Source organism: Drosophila grimshawi, unplaced genomic scaffold, assembly GCF_018153295.1.
Source record: "Drosophila grimshawi isolate 15287-2541.00 unplaced genomic scaffold, ASM1815329v1 contig_848, whole genome shotgun sequence".
Lineage (NCBI taxonomy): Eukaryota > Metazoa > Arthropoda > Insecta > Diptera > Drosophilidae > Drosophila > Drosophila grimshawi.
In genome coordinates this window covers 17,518,823-17,536,636 of record NW_025063692.1, presented here as the reverse complement: position 1 = coordinate 17,536,636, position 17,814 = coordinate 17,518,823, and the positions used below count along the sequence as shown (strand labels likewise).

Genomic DNA, 17,814 nt, shown 5'->3' with positions numbered 1-17,814 from the left:
AATAAAAGCAACCATATTTTTAGCCAATTTAAATCATATGTACATCACTTGAAAATTGTCTTGCACATGGTGTGGTCAGAACAGCATTTAAGTTAATATATTTTCAAAAACAATTTGTGTTCGTTCGTTCGGTGTGTTGATTTGCCAGCTCTGCCAATGGGCGCTAACAGTATTTTCATAATATCAAGTGCATATTAATATCTACATATGTATACCAATCATCGAATGCAAATAAAAACAATATTGCAGCTGATTTGCAAAGACTTTCATTTTTATTTCCAAATATTTATGCCATAAAATTGATTTGGGCGCATGCACAAAATTGGTCTTGCCCATCAATTTTGCCTGTGTATCAGCGTACCAATTTTCGCTTTTAGTACTATGTTGCTCCGTTCTGCGTTATGCTGCCGCCTGTTAACGCTCTGTTAACCTTACGTTGGGCCAATTACGTTGTGTTTTTCTTTTTGCTTTGTTTACATCTCAAGCCCCATATTAACATACAATTTTCAATTTACATATTCTTTTATTTTTGGAAGACAACGTGTGTGTTTAAATGTTACGTTACAATGTCCAACCCTTCTAGCAAATATATTGCATTGTCTCTGCGTGGTGTCCAAATATTTGTGCATTTGCACATGCATGTTTGAATGTAATTTAGTTGATCACAACAAATAATTAAATAAAGAAAATCAGCTGTAAACAGTAAACGGCTACCGTCTCCTATGTGAGTGTTACGCGACACGTTCGTGCACTGCAATTAAATATATTGTTAATTATTAAAGCGTCGAAGCATCGAGTGTTGTGAATGTGTCATTGCAATTATTTAATTTGTTTTGTTTTGTGAATCACATTCTGCATTCCGAGCAAAACAAAAACACGAAAAATACCGTTAAACTGTTAGTGCGCCGCCGTGCGAGTCTATGTATGTGTGTGCTTTTCTTGGGTGGAGTATATATTTGATGTATGCGTATATACAGTTATACACACATACATACATATTAGCTAGAGATGGACGCGTGTCGAAATTTGTATACGATTACAATTTTAATAGTTGCACGCTATATCCTTATGCAATATATTTACTTATACTCTTTAATTATATAATATTTATGATATTTCGTAAATTGGCATCAGTTTACAGTTTTTACTGTTGCTTGATTTAGATGGTTTTATTTTATGCCATAATACTTCAAAGCTGGGCTGTCGTGATAGAGAACACGATACGCGCCCAACTCTAACATTAAGAATAATGTATTTACTTGCGATGCTCTGTTGTATCCTTTTGCTCCGTTTCCGCATTAAAATCTCTCTAGTGTATGTGTGTTGTGTGCCGCTCTTAGAAGAACGAAATGAGACCACAAATGTGTTAAGCTGGGCAGGCGAAGCAAAACGGGCAAAAAGTATGGCTACAAATTGAAAACACGGAAAATTAACAAGAAATTGCAATATACAATACTCGTCGGCATAAGGGCAACAGACGGAGTGGACTGTTGGGCGGACAAGATAAATGACGAGGCAACAACAAGTGATAAATAATCGCAAACTGCAACTGTAAATAAGTACATACATCCATACACACACATACGTAGATGCATGTGGTTTTACATGCTTATATAAATATTTATAACAAATAACGCGGAAACGTCGTAACACGCCCATAGCGAAATCCATAAAGTGTTGCATACGAGGAAAATACTCCTGGTCAAACAACAACAAAAATAGCAGCGCAGACAGTGTTGCCAAGTGGCGCAAAGTGTAACAATAAGTAACGTAACGTCCTTGGTAACGGCAAACGTTAAAACTGGAACAGGCATAAAAAGAACAAACAGAAGGACGGGCATACAGCGAAAAAAAGGTGTGCTACAAAAATATGGGTAAGTGGGTTGTTTAACATTTCAAAAAAATATACAAATGTGTATGTGCGTATGTATATGTCTGTTTGTGTGTGTGAGTGTGAGTGTGTAATTGAGAGTGTAGTGTAGCAGTTGCAGGTGACAATGGCCGCCGCAGTAGCAATTGACAGTTAAATTAGTTAGATACCAGAAACGCAGAGAGCAAGAGCAAGATGGAGGATGAGAGAGAGAGAGAGAGAGAGAGAGATAGAGGTAGAGAGAGAGAGCACAAAACATTGAGAGTGAGCGAACGAGCGCCGCTGTTTGCGAGCGGGAAAGTGCTATGTCCTGTTTTGAAACGGTTTTTCTTTTAGTTATTCCTACACACAGTAAAAGGTTTTAGCATGCGCACTTGTATAGGTATAGGTGTGTGTGTGACGAAAACAATGTAAGCTTAAGAAAGTTCAAAAGGACACACACAATATACAAATTGCATTTTTCTGTGCGCTGTAATAATGCCTTTTGTCTTTTGCCTTTTGCGCCTTTGTTCTCGCTGTTTTTTTTTTTGTTACTGACGCCGTTCGTTTAATGCATTCGTGCCTCGCTCCCACTGTGTGTGTGTGTATGTGTGTGTGTGTGTGTCTGTGTGTGTGCATAGCCAAAGTCTCTGCAAGCAGTTGGAGCCCTCGGCAGTGAACTTTTTAGCGCCTGGCTGCCAGGAAGGGCCGCTAGCACAAGCAAAAGCCCAGGCGAGTGCATCAAAATTCGCTTCACTGCGCTTTTGCGGTGTGTTGTGATTGTGTGTGTGTGTGTGTGTGTGTGTGCGATTTGTTCACGCCCCTTTACAGTTACAGTGGTCGATCCGATATATTGAACTTCTACTAATTAACATTTTCAATATATTCTAAACTTAGACTTTCTGATATTTCTATTTATATATTTCGCATATTGCAGAGTAATACAAAAATTGCACTTGATAATTTTTGGCAATTTGAAGCGTTCAACATTGTGAGTGATGACTGTATTATAAATGTAAAGTTATTCAACAAAAAAGGACACATTTTTTGCGTATAAATTTAAAATATTCTATATGTTAATTTATTATTATTATTTTTGTTGTTGTTTTTCAGCAGCAGCAGCAGGAGCAGTGTCAACATCGCCCACAATAGCAACAGCAGCAGCAACACCAACAGCACCAACAGCAACAACAACTGCAGCGGCAGCTGAAGTTGGCGTCGGCATCGATACTGGGAACGGCATTGAGATGCTGAAGGCACTCTATGATTTTCAGGCGGTTTATCCCAAGACGATTAGCTTCGATGAGGGCGAATATTTTATATTGTATCAGACATCCGCACGCCAGCGTAACTGGTGGCAGGTGGTTAGCATGAAGGGCAACATTGGCTTTGTGCCATCAAATTACGTAATGAAGATTAAGGTAGGTGTCGACAGACAGCAATTCCTGTTTGCTTAGCCAGCCAGCCACAATCAATTTGATTTTATTTTTATGCAGGTGGAACATGATTTTCTCATCAGTTTTCTCAACTCATCGATTGAGTCGCTGGAGAAGTGCACTGATCCAGAGATAAATGGCATCATGTCCAAGGATGAGCTGCTCGACAGGCTGCGCGAAAAGAAGAACACCATGGAGCGTCTCTATGCCGTAAGAATGCTTCGTCCGAAATTAGATTTGCTTAGCACATTGTTGTTAAAATGTTGTAGCCAGTTTTAATTTCGAAGCGACCTTTAAATTTGATCGATTAAACTAATTGAGTGACTTATATTTCCAGGAGAGTTGGGAGCGTGATGGGGACTCGTCGCTGTCGTATTCGCACAGCTGCAGCGACAAGCAGCAGCTGAGTGGCAGCCACAATCATTCGCATCGGCACTCGCACTCGCACACGCATCCACACCAGCTGCATTCACACCAATCGCAAGGGAGCAACAGTCCGCCTGCTATGCAACGCCTGGACATGAGCAAGAAGAGCATGTCTAGTCCGGCGGTGGGCGGAAAAATGCCGCACTCGATGCCCGAATCGCCCAGCATGGGCAGCATGCAGCAGCTCCAAAGCAGCAGTTGCACCATACAGACGCCACAGCAGCAGCAACAGCAGCAGCAGCAGCAGCAGCCGTTGCCAGCGCCTCCGCTAGTGGCCAGCACATCTGCAGCAGCTGCAGCTGCTCAAGCACAAGCACAAGCGCAAAAGGTGTCCGCATCCGTTTCGGATGTGACGCAGGACAACAGCATTACCTCGGAGCCATCGGAGACGACAACGACAACAACGACCACCAGCGAGGATGTGGTGACCACCTACAAGGAGACCAGTCAGCTGAGCGCCAGCAACGGTGCAACAACAACAGCAGCAGCTGCAACCGCCGCAGCCGCCGTCGCCACAGCAACAACAGCCGCAGCATCAGGTGCAGCAGCAGCATCATCATCATCTGCCGTCGCTGCTGCATCGCACAAGCCGCACAATGGCAGCAGCAGCACTGGTGCCACTGCCAGCCACGACGAGCCGCTCAGTCTGAGCCTCAGCCAGGGGGCGGATAGTGCGGCCGACAAGTCCGAGGAGGCGAGCGATGACGGCTGCAATGGCTGCATCGATGCGGCCAACAACAGCGTCGACAATAGCCAGGCGCTGGACGAAAGCATCGAGAGTCCATCGCTATCGCATCGCCTCGGTGCAGCGCTCGCTGCCGGCAATGGCAATGGTAATGGGCGTGGCCAGCTTAAGGTTGAATCATCGGATGTGTATCAAATTGTGGATGCGTTGCGACGCAATACGAATCTTAGCTTTGATTTGTCCTGCGAGGCGCTGCGCGTCGTGCTAACTAGCCTGGAGCAGCTGTATAATGGTGCCATCAATCCATATCTGGAGGCAGTCGCTGTGCACGTAACCGGCAAGGTGGCTACTCCCAAAGAGCTACTGGGCATCACGCACGACTCGAAGCGGTTGCAGTATCTGTTTGCCCAACTGGCCGATTGTAAGAATGATACGGAGCAGCGCACCTGGATGCTTTACGAGGATGAGGAGGACATTATGCATTTTCTCGAGGAGCTTGTTGAGATACTGGTGAGCTCTAAAAAGAAAAGAAACCACTATTTATTTTTGGGAAATCCTTTCGAAAGTCGTTGAGATTTTGTTGCCCAAAGAAAGTAGTTGAATAAAATGATTTGTTAAATATTCGATAATGATGATATACTCAGAACATCATCAGTGAATTCTTAGTCTACTCATATTTAAAAAATCCGAAAATGATTTATATGCATTTATAATTTAATATATTTTAATTGGACCACATTTCTCATCATTGTAGAACAATGCGGATGAGAACATCAGCTGCTACGAGATGTCGTGCGATCAATACCAGATGTTCATCAATCTGGTGCAATACTATCAGATGGAGACACGCTGGTCCATCAAACACCTTTTGCTTAAGACTTTCACTGCTGCCTGTCACTTGGACCACATCATTGTTGACATACTTCTAACCTCGGTTCTGCCCCTAGAGATTGTGAGACTGTATAGAAGACTATCAAAAGTAATTGCAATTAAATCGAATTTGCTTATCAGGTAGAGGACATGAAGACACACTTTGCCAATTTGGATCGCTTCAAGCAACTGGTCAAAATGCTGACCGTAATCTTCTCACTGGGACAGCTAATGCCAGTTAATCATCAAGGTGCGTTGCTCGGCAAATGTTTACCTTTAGGATTTGTATTCAATTGGAGTCAAGTGTTGCATTTATTGTGCCTTTCTCTTATGATTTGATCGGTTAATAATTGATGCATTAATATAACTGATCGATTTTGTAACGGATACACCTCAATCAAAACTTCAAATAATATTTTATATATGCATTTATATTTTACTATTAACTATATTGCAACTTCATATGATATTTGACATGTATACAAACTGCAAACAATACAAATTCGTTGTAAATTTAAATTGTACATGTAACTTTATAATTTCGTTTAGCTGCATGTAAGTCAGAAAAAAAAACAATTAAGAATTGGTAACAAGTAATTTAAAGCATTTAGCATATTTGAAATGGGACATTACATACAGAATAGATTTATAATTAATTTAATAATTCCATTTGCAGATTACTTGGGCGTGCATTTTGCCAGCTTTCTGCTGGAAATTGTTGAGGGGAACAATCCGGAGCTGCTGGTGGATATGGTAATAGCCCTAATACTGGCCTTTAATCAGCAGTTCGGGGAGCATACGGTCAATGTGATCATTGAGGCCATGCAGAATCTGCCCACGGGCAAAGTGTTCACCGAGAAGCTATTGCTATTGCTCAATCGTGAGGGTAAGTTGCACACTATTCGTTAGTAACTAGCCCATTCCTAACTCTCTTCACTTTTAATGATCTTAACAGATGATCCGACGCGACTGCTCAAACATCATAATGAAAATATGAATACGGTGCTGCGTATGTTTATTGACATATTCAGTCATGCGGATACGGCTGGCATGTTTTATACGAATGACATTAAGGTGCTAATAGACATTGTGGTGCGTCAGCTTTCCGATTTGGATGCGGGCAGTCCGGTAAATATGCTAAATAATATGATAGCCAGCCAATTAAGCTAATTTCTCAATTTTTTTGTACACTTTGTGGTAGACACGTCCCTGCTATTTGGAACTGTGCCGCCGCATTTTGCGCAATACAAATTATCAGGAACATCAGCATCGCAAGCATGATCTCATGAAAATCTTTACACGCATCTTCTGCGAGGAGACCGAATGCAGCGCATCCGATCAGCAGCTTGTGCGCGAGATAGCCAACGAATTTCCTCAATTGTTTAAGGCATAAACCTAACAATGGAAACCAAAATATAAAATAAAATAAAAACAAAAATATAACGAACATTAAGAAAACACTCCTATAAACCAAACAATGAATAAGAATGAAAAACGAAAACAAAAACCAAATCCAAAATGTAAAGCGTTGCTAGTGAGGCTACCAAATGAAGCCAAAAAATTGTTCAATTTTAATTTCAAATAGTTTACAAAAAAACAGCGCATCAGCAGGCATTAGCATTATACAACTTTCGGAAAGCTTTATCAAATCCACTGCATTTCACACTTTTACAAAAACATAATTATACATCTAGCTTAATACTAAGTTTCGTTTTGACGGTCTCCAGCAAATTGTTCAGTTTCATGACATTTCGTAGTGTATCTTATGAAGCAAAGGCAGCATACAAGTTACGTATGTATGCCACCATTATAGAACTATGACCAGTATCTATATTTGCTATATACTATATATATATATATATATATATATGATTATTGATTATACATACATACATAGACATTTATATTTAAGTCTGAGAAAAGCCAAAATCATTACTGCAATGTTTGGATGATATGATAAAAATATAATTTTGATTTTAAAATGCAGGCATTTTCATTTTTTAATAAACTATTTTAGTGTATAATATATACATACATATGTGCACATACATACATACTGTGTATTTTTTAGAGACTATCAACCAAATTTATAGAAAGGACAAGACACAAATTTTACATAAAAATTTATAGTTAAAAAAGGCATGCAATTGATTTGTTTAGCAACAAAAAAAATATATATATATATATATCTAAAATTATAAATAAATAACAAATTAATAACTTTTGGAAAAGAACAAACATTATAGACTCACTTCAACCAAATTATATTTATTGTAAGTCCATAAAGTAAAAGAGAAATGTTAATTGCAATCAATATATGAGAATTGGTATTTAATCAAATCGAATTCGGTGACGAAACTAATGTTACATTTGTTTATATAATCTATGAGAAACAAATTGAAATACACAAAATCGACGACTGTTGTTAAAGCTCAGCCGCTAAAGGCATAAAAACCATATATGACAGTAAGATCAAAAATGCAAAACAAAAAAAAAAGAAAAAGAAATCCGAATAATAAATACAAATACAAATAGAAAAATATACAAATTTGTTGAGATAGAACAAAACACTCTTAACTTAATCACTATCTCTCTCTAACTCAGACTCTTACTATCCCTATCCCTGTATCTCTCTCTCTCTCTATTTAATGCACACATTGAACAAGTGAAATTTAAAATGTGTTTTTATAAATTTGTTTATTTATTTGTAAGCCGTTTTTCATTGGTAACGAAGTTTATAAAACTATTAAGTTTATTGTTAGCATTGTTGAATTGTATCAAAGTAAAAGAAATGTACAAAATAAGAAACAATTATTATCTAAATGATTGATCGGGGCAAAAAAAAAGAAAAGAAAAAACTAACCAAATGCAATTAAAAAGCCGCACACTTAAATCAAATATACAAAAATATTCATACTCAAAAGTACTCAAAAGCAAATTGCATTTCAAATTTTGTACTTTTTCGATTTAAATGCCAATAATGACCATTAAAACAGACAGAAAATCAGCAGAGAAACGTTTTAAATGAAATTTAACTATTTATAAAAATTTAGCAATCAAGTTTTCAACTTTGTTAATTTGCTCAGTTTTAACCAAAGAGAACACACGAATATTATTATATTATTATAATAAATAAAACAAATTCAAAGACAATTAAAAAGCAACGCAAGACGCATTGAAAATGTAACAAACAATGAAATTGCAGTAATTGTAAAGAGTAAAACAATATAATAATGATATAAAATAAAATTTAAAATAAAATTTACATTTTTATTGCCGGTTTGTATTATGGGTTTCTGGGCTAGCATTTAATAACTATTGTCTTACTTTGACTTATTGAAATTTTCTGAAAATTTTTGATAGATAGAGCTCATCCTTGCGCATTATATCCTTTGCAAAACATGAAGGGATTTGGCCGAGATAGATATATATAGTTTTTTTAAAGAATTATCCTTGCGTATTGACTCAGCCCAGAACTATGCTACTGATTTGTGGAAGAGTAGCTTTGATATTTCTCCCCTAAGAATATGCTTTAATAATGAGATCAATTACAATTGCAGATTCATAACACACACGATTTTCCATAGTTTTTCTTTTTAATTGCATACATTTATTCAAAATTATAATTGTTCCGCATGAAATTTTACCAAACGTCCAAACTAAATTTATATGCGGCAATTTGGAAATAATAAAAATAGCCTTGTGAATAATAAGATAAAGAAATTCCAATCATCTTTGTTTGTTCAACACATGGGTAAGTTTAGTTTATTTTGCGATTTACGAGTATAGAGTACATATGTATGTAAGCAGGTGCCAATTTTGGACACGGTTATGTTATTTAAGTGGTATATTATCATCTGTGCTTCTTGCATGCTACCTTTCTTTAGACGTGGCAGACATGTGTATAACAGTATCAACTGCTAAATGTGATAAATTTATAAATTACATATGTATATATATATATATATATATTGAAGAATATTGTTTCTAATGCATATATTTGTAATAAATTTAAGTGCTAATCGAATTTTGACAAGAAGACATTTGCCATTCTGTTGACAATACGATCCCAAACAACAGCAACATTTAACTACGGCATAGGACCGCTATGGTAAATTAGTTAACATGTTTATACATATACATAGACATTCATTAGTATAATACTATATATGTGATTAGTTTACGTACATCCATTACGAGTCGGTTAACTAGTGGGATTACAAGTGCAACTGTACTAAATTTCCATCAAAAATATTGTAGTATTCTCCCGTAGAGATCTCCATAATGGCGATTCACATCTTCCTTACTAGTAGGGTAGTCGAACAAAAGTGTTGTCAAGCACTGCTCCTCCAGAGCGCTGAAAGAGTGCCGTAAGTTATTAGGAATACCATTAGCACTGCTACTTAAGTTTACCTCTCACTGATTACAATTGTTTTCCAATTTGTTTTTCGACTAGCCGCTGCGCCGCCGCACCACCGAGTTGTCGCGCGGGGCGACTATCGTTGGAGGCGTTCACGCCCCAAGTTGAAGCACAACTGTCAGCCGTGTGGGCGATAAGTGGCGCCTTTTATACCGTTATTTCTGCTTGGCCCCATCTGCGTGTCCTGTACACAATTTTACGCCCAGATGCGCATCTAACCTGATTCATTTATTGAGCGCTTGTCCAACACTGCTCAAGCATATTGTTCATTGCACTTTAATTCGATTTTGATTGGAAGCACTCTTATCGCAATTGTGCACACATCCCAAACACCAGACTATGCTCAACAGTCTCGCCTGCTTAACATGTGCTTGTACATATATGCTTATATCCTTGACGTCACTTCCGACGATTTTTGTTTTCATTTTAGCAAACAATATATAGGCTAAGTATGCACTCGGAAAAAAATCTCACTGAATTTTAGAAATTCGCTTTAGTTTTGGCGCCAGATATTCTTAAAACCTGAGTTTGCATTTCAGATTAAAAAAAACGAATTATAATTTTACGAAATATGTTTTCTTACATATGGAAATTATTAAAAAGAAAACAAGAAAAACTTGTTCGGATATTTACTCTCCATGTACGTATATGTTAAAGCTGAATGTTACACATGATTAAAGATCAAGTCAAAGTATTCCAATGCACCACACTCGCTTGGAATATGTCCGGTTGGTATCACTTGTATATTCTTATGCGTCTTAAATAAATATATATCCTTAAGTCCAACAACACAAACGATACTTCAAATATTTTGAGCAACTTAAAATCAATACATTCGGTGACAGGGTTCTATTTTCATTGACGTCATTGAATGGTTTCAATTTCATTCATAAAATTTGTTGATTGGAAACAGTATGTACGTATTAGAAACACTTCAGCGGAGTTGTAGCTGTGGCATGGACGATGCGCATTGGTGCACATGTGCGATAAGCGAAATTGAATCAATCAGTGGCAAATAGAAGTTCACTCGGAAAACTGCGTCTTAAACGTTGCGTGGGCGCTGTCCTTCCTATTGGGTCCTTGGCTAGAAATGTTTGTATAAAAACGGAGCATCGCAGCAGAGAAAATCATTCAAGTTCCGAAGCTTGCTGAGGTAACTGGTAATACAGAGTTTAATCGAATTGCGAGACCGTTGCTAATAAACTGTAGCTGGAAAACGCATTTGCTTGGGAGTATCACTAACACCGAGATGGCCGCAAATCGACAATGGATCAGGCTCAATATCCTCATACTGCTTACGCAGTTGGTCTGGTTCGGCTTCGTGCACGCTGACAGTCAGACTTGCGACAGTCGTGTCCAGCAGTGTCCTTTGGGCTCGCTGGATCGGTTGATGGAAGACCGCCGAGGCGAGCTGGAAGATTATGATGAACATCTTGTGTACAGACAAATGGTTGAGCGGAATGACAAACTTGAGCACAGGCGCTTAACGCGAGAAGATAACCGACAAATCGAACGTGCTTCTGGGCGCGAGGAGAATGACTTGTTACGAAAACTCGAGCGAGACGAGAGGCAAGTCAATCGCAGAGAAGCTCGACGAGTTGATCTCTCTCGCCGAGATGATCTTCGACATGAGGAACGCGATAATCGTCGACGGGAGGATCGAGAGGAGCTCCAGCGAGAGGAACGCGAAGACTTACAACGTGAGGAACGCGATGACCGCCGACGAGAGGAACACGATAGCCGCCGACGAGAGGAACGCGATGATTTGCAACGTGAGGAACGAGATGTGTCTCGAAGGGAAAATCGTGAACACAGCGGACGTGTGGATGTAGAGCGTATGCAAAGTCGTCTGGGCAGGCAAATGAATCGCGAACGTGATTCGCAGCTTAATACTCACAATGCTTATCGCGGGGATATGCGGCGAGATGATCTCTCCCGACGCATTGATCTACGATTAGTTGAACGCGATGATCGCCGACATGAGGACCGAGACGAACATCGACGTGAGGACCGAGAAGGACTCCGACGAGAGGAACGCGATGATTTGCAACGAGAGCAACGAGATATATCTCCAAGACAAGAACGTAATGGCCATCAACGTGTAGATGCGGAGCGTATGGAAATACGCGTAAGTCGGGAGAGCTTGCGAAGGGCGGATAATAACCTATCTCGAACACAGGAACGTGAAGATCGACGCGCTGATCGCTCATTGCGTGAGGAACGTGATGACAGCCGACGGGAGGAGCAAGACGATCTCCGCCGTGAAGAGCGAGACAATCTCCGACAAGTGGAGCGAAGCGATCTCCGACGAGAGGACCGAGCTAGTATCCAACGAGAAGAACGAGATGATTCTCGAAGACAGGAGCGTGAAGACTCTCTATCAAGACGAGAGAATCGCGTTAATAATTTACATGAGGCGCGAGACAATCTCCGCCGAGAGGAGCGAGACAATCTCCGACAGGTGGAGCAAACCGATCTCCGACGAGAGGACCGAGCAAGTATCCGACGAGAAGAACGAGATGATTCTCGAAGACAGGAGCGTGATAATAATTTACATGAGGCGCGAGACAGTCCCCGACGAGAAGAGCGAGACAGTCTCCAGCGAGAGGAGCGAGACAATCTCCGTCAAGTGGAGCGAACCGATGTCCGACGAGAGGACCGAGCTAGTCTCCGACGAGAAGACTCTCTATCAAGACGAGAGGATCGCGTTAATAATTTACACGAGGCGCGAGACAGTCACCGACGAGAAGAGCGAGACAATCTCCGCCGAGAAGAGCGAGACAATCTCCGACAAGTGGAGCGAACCGATATCCGACGAGAGGACCGAGCTAGTCTCCGACGAGAAGAACGAGATGATTCTCGAAGGCAGGAACGTGAAGACTCTCTATCAAGACGAGAGGATCGCGTTAATAATTTACATGAGGCGCGAGACAATCACCGACGAGAAGAGCGAGACAATCTCCGCCAAGAACAGCGAGACAATCTCCGACAAGTGGAGCGAACCGATCTCCGACGAGAGGACCGAGCTAGTCTCCGACGAGAAGAACGAGATGATTCTCGAAGGCAGGAACGTGAAGACTCTCTATCAAGACGAGAGAATCGCGTTAATAATCTCCGACGTGAAGAGCGCGACAATCTCCACCGAGATGAGCGAGACAATCTCCGTCAAGTGGAGCGAACCGATGTCCGACGAGAGGACCGAGCTAGTCTCCGACGAGAAGACTCTCCATCAAGACGAGAGGATCACGTTAATAATTTACATGAGGCGCGAGACAATCTCCGACGAGAAGAGCGAGACAATCTCCGCCGAGAGGAGCGAGACGATCTCCGTCAAGTGGAGCGAACCGATCTCCGACGAGAGGACCGAGCTAGTCTCCGACGAGAAGAACGAGATGATTCTCGAAGACAGGAGCGTGAAGGCTCTCTATCAAGACGAGAAGATCACGTTAATAATTTACATGAGGCGCGAGACAATCACCGACGAGAAGAGCGAGACAATCTACGCCGAGAGGAGCGAGACAATCTCCGACAGGTGGAGCGAACCGATCTCCGACGAGAGGACCGAGCAAGTATCCGACGAGAAGAACGAGACAATCTCCGTCAAGTGGAGCGAACCGATCTCCGACGAGAGGACCCAGCTAGTCTCCGACGAGAAGAACGAGATGTTTCTCGAAGACAGGAGCGTGAAGAACGCCAACTTTTGGATGTCGAGCGAATGGATAATCGGCTGGACGGAGAGGAAAGAGACCTTACCCGAAGACTGCAACGAGAAGTTGAAGAGCGCTCAACTGCTCGCCATCACAAACAAGTTGATCGAGACGATCTAAAACGAGGACAGCGAGGCACTCTTCGGCGGAATCAACAAGGTGATTTCCGACGTGAGGAACGAGAAGATCTGCAACGGCAGGAACGTGATTATCTACGACGTGAGGTGCGCGTTGACCGAGAAAGAGATAGTCCTCGCCGAGAGGAACGTGTCAATCATCGGCATGAGGAAAGAGATATATCTCGAAGTCAGGAACGTGAAGACAGCCGCGGAATGGAAGTGGAGCAAATAAACAGACGACAAAATAGGGAGGAAATGCGGCGGGAGTCAAGAGACTTGACCAGAAGACAAGAAGGAGAAGATTTTCTTAATGGTAGATTAGAAAATCGTATGGAAGTTCGTCGCATTGATCTAACGCAAAACGAACGAGATTCATCTCAACGACAGGAGAGTGAAAACCACTCTCGTGTGGGTATGGAGCGAAGGGTGGCGAATGATTTGACACGAAGACAAGTACGAGAAGATCGCGTTCGCTTAGATAGTCGTAATGTAAATCGCATGGAAGTACGAGGAGACAATCTCGTCCGAAGTGAGGGACGCAATGCTCGCCGACGTGAGGAACGAGACGACCTCAGGCGTGAGGATCGAAATGAAATCCGACAGGAGGAACGAGACCTATCTCGAAGACAGGAGCGTGAGGATCGCTATCGTCTGAATACAGAGCGAGTAAATCGTAAGGAGAATGAACTGTCCCGACTACAGGAACGGGAAGTCCGTGAGCGCACAGACAATCGTAATGACAATCGTTTGGAAGAGAAGCGGGACAGTCTTTCACGAAATGTGGATCGTGATGAAAGCCGACGAGAGCGATATACTGATCTCCGACGAGAAGATCCACGACAGGAGGAACGACGGCAGGAGCGAGAACAGGAAGTCGATCGGAAGTTGACTACCCAGCGAAGACAGGAACGAGATTTGTCGCTAATGTATTTAGACGAGAGTCTGGAAAACCAAATGCACACCACCCAGAAAAAGGCAATTAGTTGGTTAAGCAATAACTACTGCCAACAAGGACTTTTGGTTACTGGCCAGGCGCTGATTCTGTTACTACTATATACCAAGTTGAACAGCAGCCGCAAAGGATTCGATCTTGGGTAAGCGATTGTGGCGCAATTGCTTTTCATACTATATTTAAAATATTTATATTATTCCATAGGAATAAGCTTGGTGATCATATCCAGAGCTTTCTACATCCAATCGACTGTTAGGATTTCTAAGACAAGGCTTTACCTGATAACCGGATAACCTGAAACGCATAAGTACCTAATAAATCGCTAAATCCTATTATATGGACCATATGTCCCTTATCGTACAACATAGAGAGCAACGAGTTTAACGCAGAGAGTGGATCTGAGATGTGGCTACAAATGCATTGTACAATTTAATCCAAACGTTATTGTAACTAAAAACTACACGAAACTAGCAACCAACAAATATAAGTTATACATAGTTGAGCATATGCAGCCGAGTACTGTGTTTCAATTCTATTTCCTAGTGTGGGCATCTGCGGTTGCTCGGCCCAACAAAATCGCATAGACTTGGGCTGCCAGGGTAACGCCCATAGCACCAGTCCCCAGGGCCGCTCCAATAGTCCTCTTGGCATATTCGAGCACATACCTGGCCTTGCCAGCAGTGGCCAATGCATACGAGTACGGATTGTACCTACTTAAAAGTTTGGGCAATCCCACGCAAGCAAACAAGCAAGCAAGCTATACACTCGCACACACACACACACACTCACGCACAGGTCTGAAGTGGAAAAATATTATTGCGATTTTCCATGTCAGTTGCCTTCATCCTTGTTCGCCTTTTGTAGGGTAGAGAGTATCATCGTATCGCACATAGTTGCCGGACTGGTCTATACATCTTTCGGTTTTCAGAGGATTTCACCAAGGCTGACCGACTAGAGCCCGTAAGCCATCCTTAATCAGTGAGACCAACACAAATTTTACACATTTTCTTCTACTGGGGATTATTTTGAATGGTAAATGTGTGTGTACTCAATTTCAGGACTTGCACCCACATAGACAGACGGATATGCAGACATACATACAAACAGATTATAAACACTTGCAGTGTGTGTTTCAAATTTCTTTGCAGTTTTCACATTAAATATATTCTCTCTCATGGCGCAAAATGTAACTGTATTTATTAATCAGAAAGTATATTTCTTAGAATCATTGTTTTTCTCTTCTTAATTGGGTGTTTTTTCCACATGTAGACAAAGAACTTCTAAAATTAGTCTTTTCTGGTTCTTATTATTGATAAACATTAGTATTTTTAGATTTAATTTAATTTAATTTCGAAAAAAACTCAACACGATTTGAGTCCACTATCCTTGATTAGTCGCGAGTCGAGTGACTTCCTACTGAGATACGCGGAGAGGACAGCTAATTTCTTATATAAAAGACAAGCCTGAAAATTTCATTACTTGTTTCTGAATTGTAGAGAGGATTTTCTCTTCAAAAATGAGGATTTTCATTTATACTTTTTAGAAATACCTTCAAAGCACCGTATTTTTGGGATTGACGAATTAGAGAAAGCCTATTTAATTTCTTAGATATTTCTTTTCTTTTGTTTGCAAACTATTTTGAGAAACAATAGAAACTTTATAGTTTTCAGGGCGATTTTCTACAAAATTAGAATTAAAACTAAAATTAAATAAAATACGTATATTTATACAACTATAGCAAAGTTCAATGACATAAGTTGCATACCATCTGAAATGTTGAACTTTCTTTCCAAAAATTCACATTAAGTTATTTTATTACACATTATTCAAACATTTGTGTGCTTTTTGCTTAATGTTCGGCTTGATTGCAAAAGTTGAATCGATTTTGAAGCCAGTTTAGATAATTATGTACGCATCCAAAATCCCCCGAGCCGTTTAAGCGCTTATCGAAGCAATAAAATGGAAATTTATGAGAAGATTGTGCTCCACGGCGTGAACGCCATTTGTTTGTCTCACATAATTAGCTGGACTTGGCTCGATTTACTTCATATTTGTTACCTAATTGTCATTTGCAGCTATAAACAATATGTAACGAACTCCAGCTGACTACCCATAAACATTGCTGTGTATCTTTGCTATTAGCTTGGCAAGCACAACAACAATTTTCAATTTATGAGCTTATAACCGCACACTTTCAGCTCTGTGTAACTTTGGTTGTTATATGCATGTCCAAGGTAAACACACACACACACACACATACACACACATACACCCACGCAGACACACACACAGACACACACACAGACACACACACAGACACACACACGGACACACAGACAAATGGCGACACTCGCAGCAGGGTTATTCGATATTAAAATGCCACAAAAGCGCAATAAACCAACAAGAAAATATCATAAAAAATTGAGTTTTCAATATTTATTCGAATTAAATAATTCACGCGCGTTGGGCCGAGTACCATATCTGGGCAAAAGAAAACCGCACAGCCCAGCAGCGTATGAGCAAACGAGAGAGAGATAGCGAGAGAGAGAGCGAGAGAGAGAGAGACACATAGAGGAACTGCGAGCGGTTGAATTGTGAATGCGTGCCTCTGTTTGTGTGTGTGTGTGTGTGTGCGGCTAGACTACCGGAAGGGCTCAAGAAGCGTTACTGAATAAAGGCGCTGGCATTTACACAGTTCGGGTTCCGTTGGGTCTTTTGGGTTTGTGTACGTACGGCATTTTACGAGCATTTGAGGTTTATTTTATGCTTTTAACCACACTCACAAACACACCCAGACACACACAACCCCTCACACACACACACGCACACACACAGACACACCAAATGCAAAACAACATAAATTTTGTTTCAGAAATCATAAATTTCAATAAAGGCAAAAAAGTTTATTTTCTTTTTTACGGAGATATCGAATTTGAAATACCCTTAGATACTCACATATGCAATATATTGAATTGAGTACACTGTAATAAAATCCCTCTGATATTTACAGAATCGCATACAAATTGGAGAGTTCTTCTTGTTTTTCGAAATAATTTCTAAACATGAGAAAATCTTTTGTTGTTGACTTTTTATACAACTTTTCAATTATAATATACTTTTAAATAATTTATATAAAGCTACAAAAATGCTAATTTAACAACTATTCACGGTGTACATATTGAAAGCACCATCCTCGAAAAATCCACCATAAAATTAAGAAATACAAGAAGTGTTTTTTACAAAGCGACAACTTTCATATTTCCAAATTTACATTCTGAACAATAAGGTGAGGAACCCGAGGCATGTACTTAATTCTATCACTATATCTCCACACTAGCACTAATCAGACA

The 17,814-nt window shown here is 40.5% G+C and overlaps 2 protein-coding genes and 2 long non-coding RNA genes across 13 annotated transcripts; 3 read left to right on the top strand and 1 right to left on the bottom strand.

The window, feature by feature from the left end:
• Positions 1-874: 874 nt before the first annotated feature.
• Positions 875-2,992, top strand: LOC116805543. Its single transcript, XR_004365240.1, has 3 exons — positions 875-922; positions 1,341-1,874; positions 2,963-2,992. It is a non-coding gene; the product is annotated as an uncharacterized LOC116805543 (long non-coding RNA).
• Positions 2,993-3,008: 16 nt separating this feature from the next.
• LOC6564495 (NCK-interacting protein with SH3 domain) lies at positions 3,009-7,115 on the top strand. The gene is made up of 8 exons (XM_032737944.2): positions 3,009-3,270; positions 3,346-3,495; positions 3,623-4,906; positions 5,151-5,348; positions 5,408-5,516; positions 5,943-6,152; positions 6,222-6,394; positions 6,468-7,115. The coding sequence occupies exons 1-8, from the start codon at positions 3,097-3,099 to the stop codon at positions 6,657-6,659; spliced, it is 2,490 nt and encodes an 829-aa protein (XP_032593835.1). The 5' UTR covers positions 3,009-3,096; the 3' UTR covers positions 6,660-7,115.
• Positions 7,116-9,245: 2,130 nt separating this feature from the next.
• LOC116805544 lies at positions 9,246-9,789 on the bottom strand. Its single transcript, XR_004365241.2, has 2 exons — positions 9,680-9,789; positions 9,246-9,623 (listed from the first exon to the last, which is right to left on the bottom strand). It is a non-coding gene; the product is annotated as an uncharacterized LOC116805544 (long non-coding RNA).
• Positions 9,790-10,842: 1,053 nt separating this feature from the next.
• On the top strand, positions 10,843-14,980 carry LOC6564479 (trichohyalin). Of its 10 annotated transcripts, none has more exons than XM_032737941.2 (3): positions 10,843-11,814; positions 11,866-14,606; positions 14,669-14,980. In XM_032737941.2, the coding sequence occupies exons 1-3, from the start codon at positions 10,936-10,938 to the stop codon at positions 14,718-14,720; spliced, it is 3,672 nt and encodes a 1,223-aa protein (XP_032593832.2). In that variant the 5' UTR covers positions 10,843-10,935; the 3' UTR covers positions 14,721-14,980. The 10 variants fall into 10 exon arrangements, with proteins under 10 accessions (XP_032593832.2, XP_043072020.1, XP_043072021.1 ...); XM_043216085.1 differs by having other exon boundaries at positions 10,843-12,205; positions 12,302-14,606; XM_043216086.1 differs by having other exon boundaries at positions 10,843-12,342; positions 12,706-14,606.
• The last annotated feature ends 2,834 nt before the right edge of the window (positions 14,981-17,814 follow it).

Bases quoted from the DNA above. Each gene is read 5' to 3' on its own strand.
- LOC6564495 (XM_032737944.2), top strand. From the start codon at position 3,097: ATGCTGAAGGCACTCTATGATTTTCAGGCGGTTTATCCCAAGACGATT. The intron at 3,496-3,622 runs GTAAGAATGCTT...TTATATTTCCAG, and splicing joins CCATGGAGCGTCTCTATGCC to GAGAGTTGGGAGCGTGATGG. The intron at 5,517-5,942 runs GTGCGTTGCTCG...TTCCATTTGCAG, and splicing joins AATGCCAGTTAATCATCAAG to ATTACTTGGGCGTGCATTTT.
- LOC6564479 (XM_032737940.2), top strand. From the start codon at position 10,936: ATGGCCGCAAATCGACAATGGATCAGGCTCAATATCCTCATACTGCTT. The intron at 14,607-14,668 runs GTAAGCGATTGT...ATTATTCCATAG, and splicing joins CGCAAAGGATTCGATCTTGG to GAATAAGCTTGGTGATCATA.